This window comes from Caretta caretta, chromosome 1 (genome assembly GCF_965140235.1).
Source record: "Caretta caretta isolate rCarCar2 chromosome 1, rCarCar1.hap1, whole genome shotgun sequence".
In the NCBI taxonomy this organism is placed as follows: Eukaryota; Metazoa; Chordata; order Testudines; family Cheloniidae; genus Caretta; species Caretta caretta.
Window position 1 is genome coordinate 315,643,259 of NC_134206.1, and position 17,060 is coordinate 315,660,318.

At 42.3% G+C, this 17,060-nt stretch overlaps 1 protein-coding gene across 1 annotated transcript in view; it reads left to right on the forward strand.

Annotated features, from left to right (window-relative positions):
• Positions 1 to 17,060, forward strand: part of LOC125630653 (mitogen-activated protein kinase 12) — a 78,192-nt gene that overhangs the window by 41,714 nt on the left and 19,418 nt on the right. The window contains exons 5-6 of the mRNA XM_048836877.2: positions 13,564 to 13,593; positions 14,025 to 14,072. Of these exons, the coding sequence (XP_048692834.1) occupies positions 13,564 to 13,593; positions 14,025 to 14,072 (78 nt within the window). The remainder of the gene's footprint in view (positions 1 to 13,563; positions 13,594 to 14,024; positions 14,073 to 17,060) is intronic.

Genomic DNA, 17,060 nt, shown 5'->3' on the forward strand with positions numbered 1-17,060 from the left:
TGTTGTAGGCCATCAACACTTTTATTTTAACAAGCCAGAAAAGTCACTACTGTGATTTTAGTCCATCCTCCTCCAGCAGTTGATTGGGCTGCTTCTTTGGCACACCTCACCCCTGCTAGCTGAGGTAATTAGAAACCAGGGATGAAATCCTTGCCCTGTGGAAGACAATGGCTCTGATTTCAACGGGGCCAGGATTTGATCCCAAACCAAGAATCAAACTTGGATTTCGCATATGGCGGTGCAGAGCACCAGGTTACATGGTTAGTTTTAAAAGTATCCTATTTGCTAATCTGCAGATTTTTCAAAGTCAGTTTAAAGTGCTGTCATTAAGAGAACAGTGCTTTCCCCTGCTATATCTACTGGAGATGTGACATCAGATATGATGTCTTTCCAGTTTTTGCTTTCTCATTAGTTCTGTTTATTTTAATTAATTATCTCTGTGGATCTCCTTTCATGCACATATTACCTATGTTTATTGTAAATTTGTTTTAATCCCTTTTAGATAAGATGAATAGAGACCTTCGGGCATGGGCATCCCTGAGTAAAAACCTGCCCTTGTGAGGTGCTGAGCTTCCTTGACTCCCACTAGAGTTAATGGGAGTTGAGAGCCCTCAGCCTCTTACAGAATTGGGCCCCAGTTCAGCAAGGCACTAAAGTACATGCCTCGCTTTAAGCACATGACTCATCCTACTAAAGTCAATGGGATTGCTCACAGGCTTAATTACCTTGACTAATCAGGGTTCTAACATTACCTGTGAAATTCTAAAATATACTTCCATCTCGTTACATTTTATGTAGCCTTTCCCAATAGATCTGAGGGATCTCTGAATTCTACTAGCATGAGACGGTGGAGTGGCTTGGTGTAGAGAAAAAACATGCTAACACACACTCTGGATTTTTAGTGACAAATTAATGTGTAATGTGGCTGAGAGAAGCTAGAACTTCTTCAAAACCTCTCTCATCCCTCCACCGCCCAAAAGAAGTCAACCGTCTGTACTAAAAAATTGTAAATGATGGGGGATGAAAGATGCTGGAAACGTATCCATTGAAACAGCATCACTTTTCAATGATTTTTGGGAGCATAGTTTGATACTATCTCAGGGTTTGATATTTTTATTTGATAATGGACATATTCAAAAATTTTAAGGCAAGAAAGGACCATTGTGATAATCTAGTCTGACCTCCTGCATAATGCAGGCTATAGAATTTCACTGTTTCCTACATTAAGCCCATATCTTATCTTTGAGTTAAAGCATATTTTTTAAAAGACATCTAATTTTGATTTAAAGACCTCAAGTGTTGAAGAAATCTCCACATCACTAAGTAAGTTGTTCCAATGGTTAATTATTCTCACTGTTTAAAAAATTCCATCTTGTTTCTAGCCTGAATTTATCTAACTTCAGCTTCCAGTCATTGGATCTTGTTATACCTTTGTCTGATAGATTATAGAGCCTTCTGCTATCAGAAATATTCTTCTCATATGTACTGTCTTTTAATAATGATACTGTTTATAAATGATTGTGGATCACCTCTGAAGTATCCAGTCTCGTATACTAAACTGCTATACAATGTGTATGTTTGTCTTTCCCTCATTTCAGCTAAATAAACAGATTTCCATCTTCATTATTCTCGGTTTTGTTTCACTTGGCTTTCATAAGAACAGCCATACTGGGTAAGACCAAAGGTCCATCTAGCCCAGTATCCTGTGTTCCAACAGTGAGCAATGCCAGGTGCCCCAAAGGGAATGAACAAGTATCCATCCCCTGTCACCCATTCCCAGCTTCTGGCAAACAGAGGCTAGGGACACCATCCTCGCCCATCCTGGCTAATAGCCGTTGATGGACCTATCCTCCATGAAGATATCTAATTCTTTTTGAACGCTTTTATAGTCTTGACCTTCACAACATCCTCTGGCAAAGAGTTCCACAGGTTCACTGTGTGTTGTGTGAAAAAATGCTTCCTTTTGTTTGTTTTAAACCTGCTACCAATTTATTTAATTGGGTGACCCCGAGGTCTTGTGTTATGAGGAGTAAATAACACTTCCTTATTTACTTTCTTCACACCAGTCATGATTTTATAGACCTCTATCATATCCCCCCTTATTTGTCTCTTTTCCAAGCTGAAATGTTGGCAGTCGTTCCCTACCCCTAATAATTTTTGTTCCCCTTTTCTGAACCTTTTCCAATCCCAGTATATCTTTTTTGAGATGGGGCGACCACATCTGCACATACTATTCAAGATGTGGGCATACCATGGATTTATATAGAGGCAATATGATATTTTCTGTCGTATTATCACAAAATAGACAATGATTATTAACATTCTATTTTTGAACCATGAATGATAAAAAAAAAAAAAACAGAAAAATATTTTTGAACCTCCATGTTTCTGAATGGATCCTATAAATGAAAGATTAGAATCCTTCTCTTTCTAGATTAGGAATGCAAATGAAAACATTGACTCTAACTTTTAAATTACAGTGCATGTTGTTTTGGTTTTTAAGTATATTGTTTATCATAAAGGTTTATTTTTTGTTGTTTCCTTCTATTGAAAGCTGTGCATCCAAAAGGAGAGAGCTTTCTTATAAAAGATGCTTATTAACACGCCAACAACAATTTTAGCATACAGTTGAGATTTGATTGCTGAAAGTGTCTTGACCTAGTTTTGCAGGCTGAAACCTGTCTTTCGCACAGTGACAGCAATTTCTGTAGAATTGAATTCCCTTCACCTTGAGAGACAAACTCCGACAAGGCCATGGAATAGCAGAATTTTGAATTATATGTATATTTTTGGTGACTCCTTTCTCTGTGAATGTTTGGTCTTTAAGGCCTAGATCCTGCAATTTACGACACACAAGAAGAGCCTTGCACTGATGCAGAATTTCACTGAAGTTAAGATGGGTGGAGTGGACCCCCTGTGTTTTGTAAACTGCAGAATCAAGCCCTAAATGAGACAGGCGTATCATGCCTGATCAGATTCTAACCAGCTTTTCTTCTTGATTTACACTAGACCTTTCAAACATTTGAAACCAAAAGAACAGGACACATTGTGCCTGGATACTATGGTGATGGGTGCCTAGGAGTGCTGTTTTCCCCTCCCCTCTGACCTCACTCCACTACTTTGTACATTTACCCCTTTGTGTCTGTATTGTTTTCTCCTATCTCCAGATTTAGTGTATATATTTTTATCTTGTCCCTCATAAATCCTGCTCCCCCATTTATTCATTTATCCCTGGCTCCAAGTAGAAGGGTTTATGCTCAAGGGTTTCATGAACCTTAAAAGACCAGCCTGAGTTGACAGTAGTGGGGTAGATGGGATCTTCAGGGGGAAAAACAATTCTGAATTTCCAACTAGAGGGCTTGGTTTATCTTTTTAGAATATCTTCCTAAGGAAAAGGGCTAGAAACCTACTGTGAAAAAAAATACATAGATTATCCCTGACATATTTAGGCCCCTACAATCATAGAGCACCCACAGGAGAAGGCTTTGTGAGCCCCAAAGGATGTCTCTGTCTCTGCTAATCAGATGTGCTACATTCATAGGAAGCTGGGAAAGCAGGTGTGAAGAGCTGATGTATGAAGCACTCAAAGCAGCACATTGGGTAAAGAGGAAATGGGAGGAAACTCCTTAGGTGACCTGGCATCCCAGGGTTTGGAGAAACTGGGGCATTCCAGTTCCAGTGAATCTTGCAGGGATGCTGAGATAATCCTAGTAAGCCAGTATAGCTCGAGACCCTAATCTTACTGTATCTTTCAATAGAAATGATTCTCTTGACTATTTGCAAAACTGCTTTCCATCTGGTCATATGGAAGAGTGTATCTCTAATCACCACAGCATTATCAGAAGTAACGTACAGCTTTATTCATCCATTATTTTTTGATGTTTTAGTCCTTTCATATTGTGAGTCAGACATTCAACAATAATTCACTTGTGATCCATGTCATTATACTTTGGATCTTTCTCCTTGTGATAATTCACTCTGAGCAAGCACTGTGTCTAGCTTAAAGAAACAACGAGGAGTCTGGTGGCACCTTAAAGACTAACCAATTTATTTGGGCATAAGCATCTGAAGAAGTGGGTTTTTTACCCATGAAAGCTTATGCCCAAATAAATTGGTTAGTCTTTAAGGTGCCACCGGACTACTCATTGTTTTTGTGGATACAGACTAACACGGCTACCCCTCTGACATTTGTGTCTAGCTGGGAAAGTCTCTAAGGGTATGTCTACACTACGGAATAAGGTCGAATTTATAGAAGTCGGTTTTTTAGAAATCGGTTTTATATATTCGAGTGTGTGTGTCCCCACAGAAAATGCTCTAAGTGCATTAAGTGCATTAACTCGGCGGAGCGCTTCCACAGTACCGAGGCTAGAGTCGACTTCCGGAGCGTTGCACTGTGGGTAGCTATCCCACAGTTCCCGCAGTCTCCGCTGCCCATTGGAATTCTGGGTTGAGATCCCAATGCCTGATGGGGCTAAAACATTGTCGCGGGTGGTTCTGGGTACATATCGTCAGGCCCCCGTTCCCTCCCTCCCTCCGTGAAAGCAAGGGCAGACAATCGTTTCGCGCCTTTTTTCCTGAGTTACCTGTGCAGACGCCATACCACGGCAAGCATGGAGCCCGCTCAGGTAACCGTCACCCTATGTCTCCTGGGTGCTGGCAGACGCGGTACGGCATTGCTACACAGTAGCAGCAACCCCTTGCCTTGTGGCAGCAGACGGTACAGTACGACTGGTAGCCGTCATCGTCATGTCCGAGGTGCTCCTGGCCACGTCGGCTGGGAGCGCCTGGGCAGACATGGGCGCAGGGACTAAATTTGGAGTGACTTGACCAGGTCATTCTCTTTAGTCCTGCAGTCAGTCCTACTGAACCGTCTTATGGTGAGCGGGCAGGCGATACGGACTGCTAGCAGTTGTACTGTACCATCTTCTGCCGAGCAGCCATGAGATGTGGATAGCATGCAGTCCTTCTGCACCGTCTGCTGCCAGCCAAAGATGTAAAAGATAGATGGAGTGGATCAAAACAAGAAATAGACCAGATTTGTTTTGTACTCATTTGCTTCCCCCCCTCCCCTGTCTAGGGGACTCATTCTTCTAGGTCACACTGCAGTCACTCACAGAGAAGGTGCAGCGAGGTAAATCTAGCCATGTATCAATCAGAGGCCAGGCTAACCTTCTTGTTCCAATAAGAACGATAACTTAGGTGCACCATTTCTTATTGGAACCCTCCGTGAAAGCCTGCCTGAAATACTCCTTGATGTAAAGACACCCCCTTTGTTGATTTTAGCTCCCTGAAGCCAACCCTGTAAGCCGTGTCGTCAGTCGCCCCTCCCTCCGTCAGAGCAACGGCAGACAATCGTTCCGCGCCTTTTTTCTGTGCGGACGCCATACCAAGGCAAGCATGGAGGCCGCTCAGCTCACTTTGGCAATTAGGAGCACATTAAACACCACACGCATTATCCAGCAGTATATGCAGCACCAGAACCTGGCAAAGCGATACCGGGCGAGGAGGCGACGTCAGCGCGGTCACGTGAGTGATCAGGACATGGACACAGATTTCTCTGAAAGCATGGGCCCTGCCAATGCATGCATCATGGTGCTAATGGGGCAGGTTCATGCTGTGGAACGCCGATTCTGGGCTCGGGAAACAAGCACAGACTGGTGGGACCGCATAGTGTTGCAGGTCTGGGACGATTCCCAGTGGCTGCGAAACTTTCGCATGCGTAAGGGCACTTTCATGGAACTTTGTGACTTGCTTTCCCCTGCCCTGAGGCTCATGAATACCAAGATGAGAGCAGCCCTCACAGTTGAGAAGCGAGTGGCGATAGCCCTGTGGAAGCTTGCAACGCCAGACAGCTACCGGTCAGTTGGGAATCAATTTGGAGTGGGCAAATCTACTGTGGGGGCTGCTGTGATGCAAGTAGCCCACGCAATCAAAGATCTGCTGATATCAAGGGTAGTGACCCTGGGAAATGTGCAGGTCATAGTGGATGGCTTTGCTGCAATGGGATTCCCTAACTGTGGTGGGGCTATAGACGGAACCCATATCCCTATCTTGGCACCGGAGCACCAAGCCGCCGAGTACATAAACCGCAAGGGGTACTTTTCGATAGTGCTGCAAGCTCTGGTGGATCACAAGGGACGTTTCACCAACATCAACGTGGGATGGCCGGGAAAGGTGCATGATGCTCGCATCTTCAGGAACTCTGGTCTGTTTCAAAAGCTGCAGGAAGGGACTTTATTCCCAGACCAGAAAATAACTGTTGGGGATGTTGAAATGCCTATATGTATCCTTGGGGACCCAGCCTACCCCTTAATGCCATGGCTCATGAAGCCGTACACAGGCAGCCTGGACAGTAGTCAGGAGCTGTTCAACTACAGGCTGAGCAAGTGCAGAATGGTGGTAGAATGTGCATTTGGACGTTTAAAGGCGCGCTGGCGCAGTTTACTGACTCGCTTAGACCTCAGCGAAACCAATATTCCCACTGTTATTACTGCTTGCTGTGTGCTCCACAATATCTGTGAGAGTAAGGGGAGACGTTTATGGCGGGGTGGGAGGTTGAGGCAAATCGCCTGGCTGCTGGTTACACGCAGCCAGACACCAGGGCGGTTAGAAGAGCACAGGAGGGCGTGGTACGCATCAGAGAAGCTTTGAAAACCAGTTTCATGACTGGCCAGGCTACGGTGTGAAAGTTCTGTATGTTTCTCCTTGATGAAACCCCCTGCCCCTTGGTTCACTCTACTTCCCTGTAAGCTAACCACCCGCCCCTCCTCCCTTCAATCACCGCTTGCAGAGGCAATAAAGTCATTGTTGCTTCACATTCATGCATTCTTTATTCATTCATCACACAAATAGGGGGATGACTACCAAGGTAGCCCAGGAGGGGTGGTGGAGGAGGGAAGGAAAATGCCACACAGCACTTTAAGCACAGCACTTTAAAAGTTTACAACTTTAAAATTTATTGAATGACAGCCTTCTTTTTTTTGGGCAATCCTCTGTGGTGGAGTGGCTAGTTGGCCGGAGGCCCCCCCACCACGTTGTTGGGCGTCTGGGTGTGGAGGCTATGGAAGTTGGGGAGGAGGGCAGTTGGTTACAGAGGGGCTGCAGTGGCAGTCTGTGCTCCAGCTGCCTTTGCTGCAGCTCAACCATACACTGGAGCATACTGGTTTGGTCCTGCAGCAGCCTCAGCATTGAATCCTGCCTCCTCTCATCACGCTGCTGCCACATTTGAGCTTCAGCCCTGTCTTCAGCCCGCCACTTACTCTCTTCAGCCCGCCACTTACTCTCTTCAGCCCGCCACCTCTCCTCCCGGTCATTTTGTGCTTTCCTGCACTCTGACATTATTTGCCTCCACGCATTCGTCTGTGCTCTGTCAGTGTGGGAGGACAGCATGAACTCGGAGAACATTTCATCGCGAGTGCGTTTTTTTTTCTTTCTAAGCTTCACTAGCCTCTGGGAAGGAGAAGATCCTGTGATCATTGAAACACATGCAGCTGGTGGAGAAAAAAAAAGGGACAGCGGTATTTAAAAAGACACATTTTATAAAACAGTGGCTACACTCTTTCAGGGTAAACCTTGCTGTTAACATTACATACATAGCACATGTGCTTTCGTTACAAGGTCGCATTTTGCCTCCTCCCACCACGTGACTACCCCCTCAACCTTCCCCCCTCCCTGTGGCTAACAGCGGGGAACATTTCTGTTTAGCCACAGGCAAACAGCCCAGCAGGAATGGGCTCCTCTGAGTGTCCCCTGAAGAAAAGCACTCTATTTCAACCAGGTGACCATGAATTATATCTCACTCTCCTGGGGATAACACAGAGAGATAAAGAACGGATGTTGTTTGAATGCCAGCAAACATACACTGCAATGCTTTGTTCTACAATGATTCCCGAGTACGTGTTACTGGCCTGGAGTGGTAAAGTGTCCTACCATGAAGGACGCAATAAGGCTGCCCTCCCCAGAAACCTTTTGCAAAGGCTTTAGGACTACATCTAGGAGAACCGCAAATGCCAGGTCAAAGTAATCCTTTCACATGCTTGCTTTTAAACCATGTATAGTATTTTAAAAGGTACACTCACCAGAGGTCCCTTCTCCGCCTGCTGGGTCCAGGAGGCAGCCTTGGGTGGGTTCGGGGGGTACTGGCTCCAGGTCTAGGGTGAGAAACAGTTCCTGGCTGTCGGGAAAACCGGTTTCTCCGCTTGCTTGCTGTGAGCTATCTACAACCTCCTCATCATCATCATCTCTTCGTCCCCAAAACCTGCTTCCGTATTGCCTCCATCTCCATTGAAGGAGTCAAACAACACGGCTGGGGTAGTGGTGGCTGAACCCCTAAAATGGCATGCAGCTCATCATAGAAGCGGCATGTTTGGGGCTCTGACCCAGAGCGGCTGTTCGCCTCTCTGGTTTTCTGGTAGGCTTGCCTCAGCTCCTTCAGTTTCACGTGGCACTGCTTCGGGTCCCTGTTATGGCCTCTGTCCTTCATGCCCTGGGAGATTTTCAGAAAGGTTTTGGCATTTCGAAAACTGGAACGGAGTTCTGATAGCACGGATTCCTCTCCCCAAACAGCGATCAGATCCCGTACCTCCCGTTCGGTCCATGCTGGAGCTCTTTTGCGATTCTGGGACTCCATCATGGTCACCTGTGCTGATGAGCTCTGCATGGTCACCTGCAGCTTGCCACGCTGGCCAAACAGGAAATGAGATTCAAAAGTTTGTGGTTCTTTTCCTGTCTACCTGGCCAGTGCATCTGAGTTGAGAGTGCTGTCCAGAGCGGTCATAATGGAGCACTCTGGGATAGCTCCCGGAGGCCAATACCATCGAATTGTGTCCACAGTACCCCAAATTCGAGCCGGCAACGTCGATTTAAGCGCTAATCCACTTGTCAGTGGTGGAGTAAGGAAATCGATTTTAAGAGCCCTTTAAGTTGAAATAAAGGGCTTCATTGTGTGGACGGGTGCAGGTTTACATCGATTTAACGCTGCTAAATTCGACCTAAAGTCCTAGTGTAGACCAGGGCTAAGCAACTGATCTAAAAGCAGGGACATTGCCGTGCTGTTTGTCTGAGTGACGCTCCCACAGCACCAGCCCTTGTTACTTTAGACTCAACTTAGTGCTATTAGACTCTTGTTTTCATGAGCACTAAATTCAGTCATTCCCTTTTTTCCGCTTAAAAAATATTTGCAGGACTTCACTTTGTAAACTCCCTTGCCATATCTCCCTGTATTGATTATACTCTAAAATTCTCAAAGGAGTTGATCCGAAAACTGTTGAAGTCAGTGAGAAGATACACATTTGGATGAGGCACCTTACTCTGTCCTCATATTTTATGTGCAGCCAAGAACACTTATTATCAGGTGTCTGATGATCAAGAGTTTACCAACAGGGTGCAGTAACTTACTGAACTGAATTTGCATATGGTACCAAAATTTGCCTTTTAGCTATTCCCAAGGTTCCTGTACTACAAATCAATTTGTTCACCCTAATCAGAGAAACAAGACCAGTTGTTAAGATGAAATGGTGACAATGTTGTGAGGGAAATGACTGCTATGGTCTAAATACCTCTGCTAATCCATCATTTTAGGAGAGAATGGGTAAAAATCCATAATAGGAGAGTGCAAAATCCCATTTTAGAGAGAGACTCCATCAAAGTGAAAATATTCTGAACTAAGCAGTTTCCTCAGTATTGGAGTACACTGCAATGTAGATTCAAATATCTTGATTTACAAAGAAACAAATATTTATGAAAGAAACCTGGCATCAGAAATGAAATGCTAAATAATTTGGTCTCACCATCTCTCTATTAAGAAGAGTGTTTAGTAAACATGTAAATTATATCCAGCGTGTTACATGAGTTGTTTTTTCCTCCTTTGCATTTCTAACACTCATTCCCGGGTATGGTGAGGGAGAGACCATGAGCGAAAGTAGGATGTTTAAGGGAAACTATTCTCTTCCCTGAAGGTGCCTGAGGCCCATTTTTACTAAAACTCCTGAGGCTGAAATTCTTTTAAAATTCCTGTTTCTAGATCCTGCGTTCTTGTGCAGAAGTCCCTAGGCAAGAGATGTCTAGCCTTTCCTTGTTTGTTTGTTACCATTCTTTGCTGGGAGTCTGACTTCTAACAAACACTTTCCATAGGAAAACTCTCAGGACTCTGTACCCAAGTGGCAGGACTTCCTCTTGCTTAAGCAGGCTTCTCTCATCCTGATATACTTCACCCTTCCATCCATGAAATAAATAGTACTTCATAGTTGCCAGTCTTCTCCAGTCAGTGGCAGAAGTAGTGCTCCAGGCTATATTCCATGGCACCAACATCTTTCCCCACTTCTCTCTACAGTAGTCAGTTCTTTGGAACCGAGTATGGGAGGTTGTTTTTCATTCCCTAGTGAGGTGCTAGAACTGTCTGGTCTTTAGGCAATTCACAAATGGAACTGATCCTCCAGCTGGAAATGTCCAGTATATGTGGTCCCTCTTCCAAGCCTACTCATTTATTGTGGCACTTTTTGTTATGACTTTGTTATGACTCTTGCACCCTCTGCTCATATTATGTCAAAACAAGAAACTACTTTATAATCGCATCAGCTAAGGGGTGGTCTAGGAGAACATAAAGCCAAGGGCAGACAGATATGTCCGAATATGAAAGCAACGCTAGGAAGGCAAAGATGGAGCTTGTAAACTCACTATTGTAAGCAGTTCAAGACCAGGCTGGCTTTCAAAACAAATTATGTCAGGTGAGACAGAGGGAACCTCTGTGTAATGTGGTGGGATGAGGAGTTATTTAGTCTTTGCAATGGCAGAGATAAAATGGACTCTGAACAGCATTGCTCTAAAATTGTATGTCTAGCTGCATGGGAAGCTTGTGTTCTTGCTGTACTACACTGGGCCTGATCTTCAAGTATGGGTACAGGTCACTAGATTCCAGTACTGACGCTTAGATTTCATACATGGAAAAGAAAAAAACGCTACATTTTTGTCTATGAAGGTTTGTTTCCCCTTGCACTAAATGTAATAATAGTAGCTAACTATATAATCTTAATCGCTAGATCCTTAAATGATCTGATGTATCCATTGATACAACAAAGGGAAAGAAGATCACAAAACTAACATATGCATGGCAGGCATTTCATCCTTGTCATATTATTCCAGATTTTAAGCAGCGTACACCTTGAAATACTAGTTCCTCTGCTGGTCTGTTTCCTGTAAACAGAGATCTAAAACTAAAATACACAATATGTCTGCTGAGGAAGATGGCTAGGACACCAGTTAGGGTTGCCAATTTTGATTGAACCTATTCCTGGAGGTTTCATCACATGACATAATCGTTAATTTAAGATTAATATTTAATTCCTGGGGACTCCAGGACAACCCTGGGGGGTTGGCAACCCTAACACCCATCTGTGACTCCCCTTCCTTCTTACAACTGTAGGGTTTATGGCTTGACTTCATGGTTCCTTTTTGGGGTGGATAGAGGCAGGATTTGTGGACGGCTGCCCAGAAGGCAAGGAGCTCATTTGCCTGAGCTCTATACCAAGTTCGGAGCTCCTCTGCACTCCTAGTACACCAAGCTATTGGTGAGCCTTACTGTCCCGTCCTGCCACTTAGGTTCCAATCCTGATCCATCCCTGATTGCTTGTTTAGTGTTCGAAAAGCACTTTGCATATGGACATAACTGCTACTAACACACCCATTATAACCCACCTGGGTCTGGGTTTGCAACAGGCTAGCGGGTCTTGCTCAAACCAGGCAGGGTGCTAGAGTCCTAAGCTGGCAGGGCAGGAAAACAGGAGCAGTAGTAGTCTTGGCACATCAGGTGGCAGCTCCCAGGGGGTTTCTGTGATCTAACCCGTCACACCCACCCATTATAAGTCTGTTGGAGAATTTCTGCACAAAATGGAATTTTCTTTTTACAATTCATACCAGCAGAATATTCATCAATAACTACTCTGCTCTCTATGGAGATTTTGTGGACTGTTGGAACCATTAACCCAGCTGGGAGAGTCAGAGATGGAACCAGGCAGAACCATTCTTCTTATAAAGTGTGAGGATGAAGGTGGTAGTTTGCCTTCTGGTTGTTTTGTTTAGAAGTTGAAATGGTTTACAAATCAAGAAAAGTCCCTTTTTGAGTAAAACCGCCATGCTCCTGAGCATTTAAACTGAGACTACAAATCCAAACACACAGAGATTTTCATTTAACTCCCAAATGGTAATATAGTGAGCTTAAAGAGTCTGTCGTCATGGTATGACATATTGCAAAGATGCAGCACAATAGCATATAGCACACTATTCCAAGTGGACTGTCAAAACTGGTCTAATTCAAAATGCTACTAATACCAAAAAAGCAAACATTACATACATCTCAGTCTGGCTTTTGCATCTTTCTTGTTGCCCCTTTGAGGAACCAAAGTTATTAGACATAATAGTAATGTAACAACAATATTATCTCCCTTATTTACCAAACTGTCTACGGAACTGCAGAAGGTCCTAGTAACTGGAATGTACACATTGGCGTGTCCCTATCAGAACATAGCCAGTGCTGCTCAGTATGGTATAAACATCAGTTTCTTCAAAACTCTAGTCCTTGGACATCCATTAGGTTGAGTTATGTGTGTTTTGAAAACTTGAGCGTCCTCACACAGAGCCCTGTAAAGATGATGAAAATATTCCAAGAAAGTAAAATGTGTTTTAAGATTCCTTTCAGGTTTGTTTGCATTCAGACCTTTATTCAGGAAAGGATATCTATTCAGGAAATAAAGCACTTATTTAAAGCTGAGCATCTGCTTTCCTAAAGTTAAACCTGTGCTTAAATCCGATGACTGCAGTCGTACAGCACATGCTTTCCTCTATCTGGGCTTTATCAGAGGCATCTGAACTTAATCTGTGATTGTGCAGTTTAGATTTCTGTTGTAGCTAGCTCAGGAATTTACAGTAAGTAAACAGTCGGTTTTATTTTAATCCATATATTTCACAACCCAATTTCAGGATGATTTTATTTTTCTAACAATGCCAGAAAGTTTCTGGTCACAAAAATGATTTGTGAGGAAATTAAAAGTGAGGAAAAATGGTGACTTGATTCAATATCAATGTTCAAATAGCGCTACAGGAATAATGATTATAGGTTGAAAAAAGCAGCAGCTTTATACCTGAGACTTTCTTTAGAAAGCAAAAATAATCTTATAACCTTAAATTTAGTGTTAGGAGGCCAGTCTGACCTTCTCTAAAATCATTCTCTAATCTCTCTGGCAGGAAATCTGTAGGGTGAATGGGTTGCAATTGTATCATAAAATGAGTACACTTTTACTTTTTTTCTTTGAATATTTGATGTAAAGGTGCATAAACCTGACTATCACCTGCCTCTGACATTGTGATCTCTCTTCACTTTTCTACTTGGTATCTAATGATATTTCAGTTTTTTTATATGACAACACATTTGATTGACTCGTTTTCTAAAAGGTGTATTATTAATTTCAGATCACTTTAGCACCACATAAGGCCACGTTTTCAGCAGAACTGAAATAATAATTTATTTAGAGTCCAGCAAGTGTCAATTAACAGATCTTTTTGTTTTCACAGTATATCCATTCATCAGGCATAATTCACAGGGTAAGTGAAAACAGTATTAAAAGTACTTGTGTTTTTTTTATTCAGATTCTGTAGATCATGTTTGTGCACACGTATGTCCATAGATATAGTTCTCACATCATTCTTGACTTGATTCATTTTGGTTGGATGTTTTTTAATTGATATGGTCTGCACAGAGAGGGTTTCAGAACAGCCAATGACTAACTGGAACTGGTAGAAAATTTTCCATCAAAAATTTCTTTTTTTCTTTTTTTGAGGGAAAATTGGGTTTTAGACTATACAAAAATTTGCATGAAAAGGCAGCTTAGAAGTAAGGTCATAACATTCAATAAGGTTTTTTGAGACTATTGCAAGAAATTGCTCTATCTTTCATGTAATGCAAGTGTTTTTATTTAAAAAGTGTATTTTTCTGTTTGTTGTAAAAGTCCATCTCAAACTTGATATATTTACAGGATCTAAAGCCTGGAAATTTAGCAGTAAATGAAGACTGTGAATTGAAGGTAGGAAACACTTTCTGAAGTATGCAGTTGAATTTGTTACAAACACACTGCATAGGAGAACATGAGTGAAACCAAGTCAATGACAGAACTCCTATTGACTTCAGTTGGGCTAGGATTTTACCCTATGACTTTTGAAGAGTCATGGAGAAATGTGGAAATCCCAGGAAATTGAGGTGAGGGAGGATCAAATGTGGTCCCAGGACATTAGCAGGAGGAAGAACCAAATGTGGTACCAGTCTTCCAAAAGAAGAGTGGTTCTGAATACTGTTGTCCCATATGTCTGGCATCAATCCATACTAAAATAATGGAACCTATATTATTGAGGGGGAAAACTGACCTTCAAAAGCCTAATCATCTCATTGGGTGTATCTACACAACTCTGAGTGATTGCAAGCAGCTGATTGGATGATTAACATCCAAGAGGAGGAGTCAGGCACCCCCAGGGAAATTAGGAAGTCAGCGCTTCTGCTTCTAAGACATTTTTACATGGAAAGAGGTATGAGCTGTTTCTTATGTTCCATTGTCCCTGCATATGAGTCTGCCCTAAGCAGATTCCTGCTGAACTGTTGTGCAAGTAGGCGTTGCCATCTGCAAGCTTCCCTCTAGATCATTAAACTGAAATACTGAATCGGATTTTATCACTCTGCTTCTTCTTCTCTGTCTTGGGAATCTTCCAATCCATCAGTGTGTTAGAGCATAATATTTATTCTCCAGAAATAATTATGCCAGCTAGCCCAGACCCCACAATATGTATATGCTTAATTGTAGTGAAGAGTTTGTTATGGAAAGCAGATAAGAAATCTTTATTAAATGTGATTTATACATGTCTCCATCAGCTTATTATAAGACTTCTGGTTATATCCCTTATATGAGGTCAGTAGATTCAGACTGCTCCCAGCTGCCACTTCACCTGGAATGGTCCCTTAGAATATGTGTTAACTACTTATGCTAAACTATCTGTTTTTATTTAGTATTTAGCTGTGACACTCTTAGTACCTTTCCCAGACCTGAAGAAGAGCTCTGTAAAGCTCAAAAGCTTGTCTCTCTCACAAGCGAAAGTTGGTCAAATAAAAGATATTACCTCACCTACCTTGTCTTTCTAATGAATTAAAAGGTATTCTCTCCCCAAGGTTTGGAAAGTCTTATTTATTTTGTGGAACTTGTTTCTGTGTGAGCTATCTTACTGGAAGGATTGCCAAGCTTATGCCCAAATAAATCTGTTAGTCTTTAAGGTGCCACCAGACTCCTTATTGTTTGTGTGGATACAGACTAACACGGCTACCCCCTGAAAGTTATAAACATCACCCTCATAAAAGGCTAGTAAGTGATTCAACAATTAAACTCAAAAACTGTGTAGAGTCAATCATTCAAATATCAGGAAATACAAAAGCAGTATTGTTAACACCAAGCATTCAAAAATCATAAGTCAGGCTTCAAAAAAGGATGAAATTGGCTTAAAATTTTAATTTTAAACAGTAATAAATTTGGGGGTTTGGAGTTTTATTTGTTTTCTCTCTGTCTCTCTCGGTTTTTGAGCCTATTGGTTACACATGGGTCATGTGTTCTATCTTTTCTCCCTGTCCTTCTAAAAAAAATTAATAAATAAATAAAAAGTTAAAATTCTCCCCTAGTTGCATGATTCCAGGACTGGGACTTAAGAAAAACATCCAGTAGCCCGAGATTCACGATAAAATTGGAAGAGTTTGCAACACTGAAAACTTAAGTGCACAACTTCAATGCTCAGTACCTGCACCAAGTCGCTGTAATTAGAGTTGGTTGGGATCTGTTGACAAAACATTTTTGGTTGGAAAATGCCGATTCAGCAAAATCAAAACTTTTCATGTGAAAGGGTCAGGTTAGACAAAACTTCTATTGGGCAGGTTTTTTACGTCCAGGACAGAATTTCTGCTCAAAGCGAGAGAGAGACAGAGAGACCCATCCTAAAATAGCAAATAGCCCAGTGATTAGGGCAAAGAAACTCTAGGAGAGATTTAGAGTAGGAGCTTGAACCTAGGTTTCCCACATCCCAGGTGAATGCCCTAACCACAGGGATACTGGCTATTCGTGGGTGGGTGGTTGTCATTTTGTTACAAAACAGAACATTCAAAAAGTCACAGTTTTCTCCCAATGTGAAATGGAAAAGATTTTTAAATACTGAAAATGTGTGCAGGATGGGAAAACCATTTCCTACCCAGCTCTCATTGTAATATAGACTCACTCCAATTCTCTGGAGCCTTAAGTCTGCTAATAAAGCAGATTTAACTTGGTGGATCCAGCCACTTACAGATTCCCCTTGTTAAAGGGATACTATAACCTTAGATACACAATAAGATAAATTGAGATCACATAAAGGCATTTCCTGACTTTCAAGTACTTAACTTTGCAGACCCTAATGTTGCAGTAATTTCTGAAGTTTATTGTATAAAAACAGGAAAAGAAATATGCAAGGCTGGTAATTAACAGGTATCAATTGTGAAAAGACACCTATTACCAGTAAACAACAGGCAGCAATCTATAAAAGGTAGACTAGTCTGTGTAAGAAATGCAGGCGAAGGGCCTGATTCTTGTCTCATTTATACCAGTGTAACTCCATTGACTTCAGTGGAGTTATAATGCCTCTGTACAGAATTGGGGAAATGTGGTTCCAGTCAGGCTGTAATCTCATCACCACTGCAGGTTGAAAAACTAACAACCTCTGTCACCTTCCCTGGGAGTGAAACATTTTGCAGAGCTTGCAAGGTGCACAAGTTCACTGTTCACTAACATACAGAACTAATAAACTCCACTGCTTTTATGAGCACACTTTGAAAGCCTCTTTCTCCACAGCTAATGGGCCTATGGAATATAGCTGTTCTCTTAACTGTGCACCACATCGATCTTTAAATCCACAGCTAAGACCTTAGCATAACTTTCTAAATCACATGCTCGGTCATGCATTTTCAGTCATCAAACTAATTTTTTTTACCTACACTTTTAAGAAAATGCATA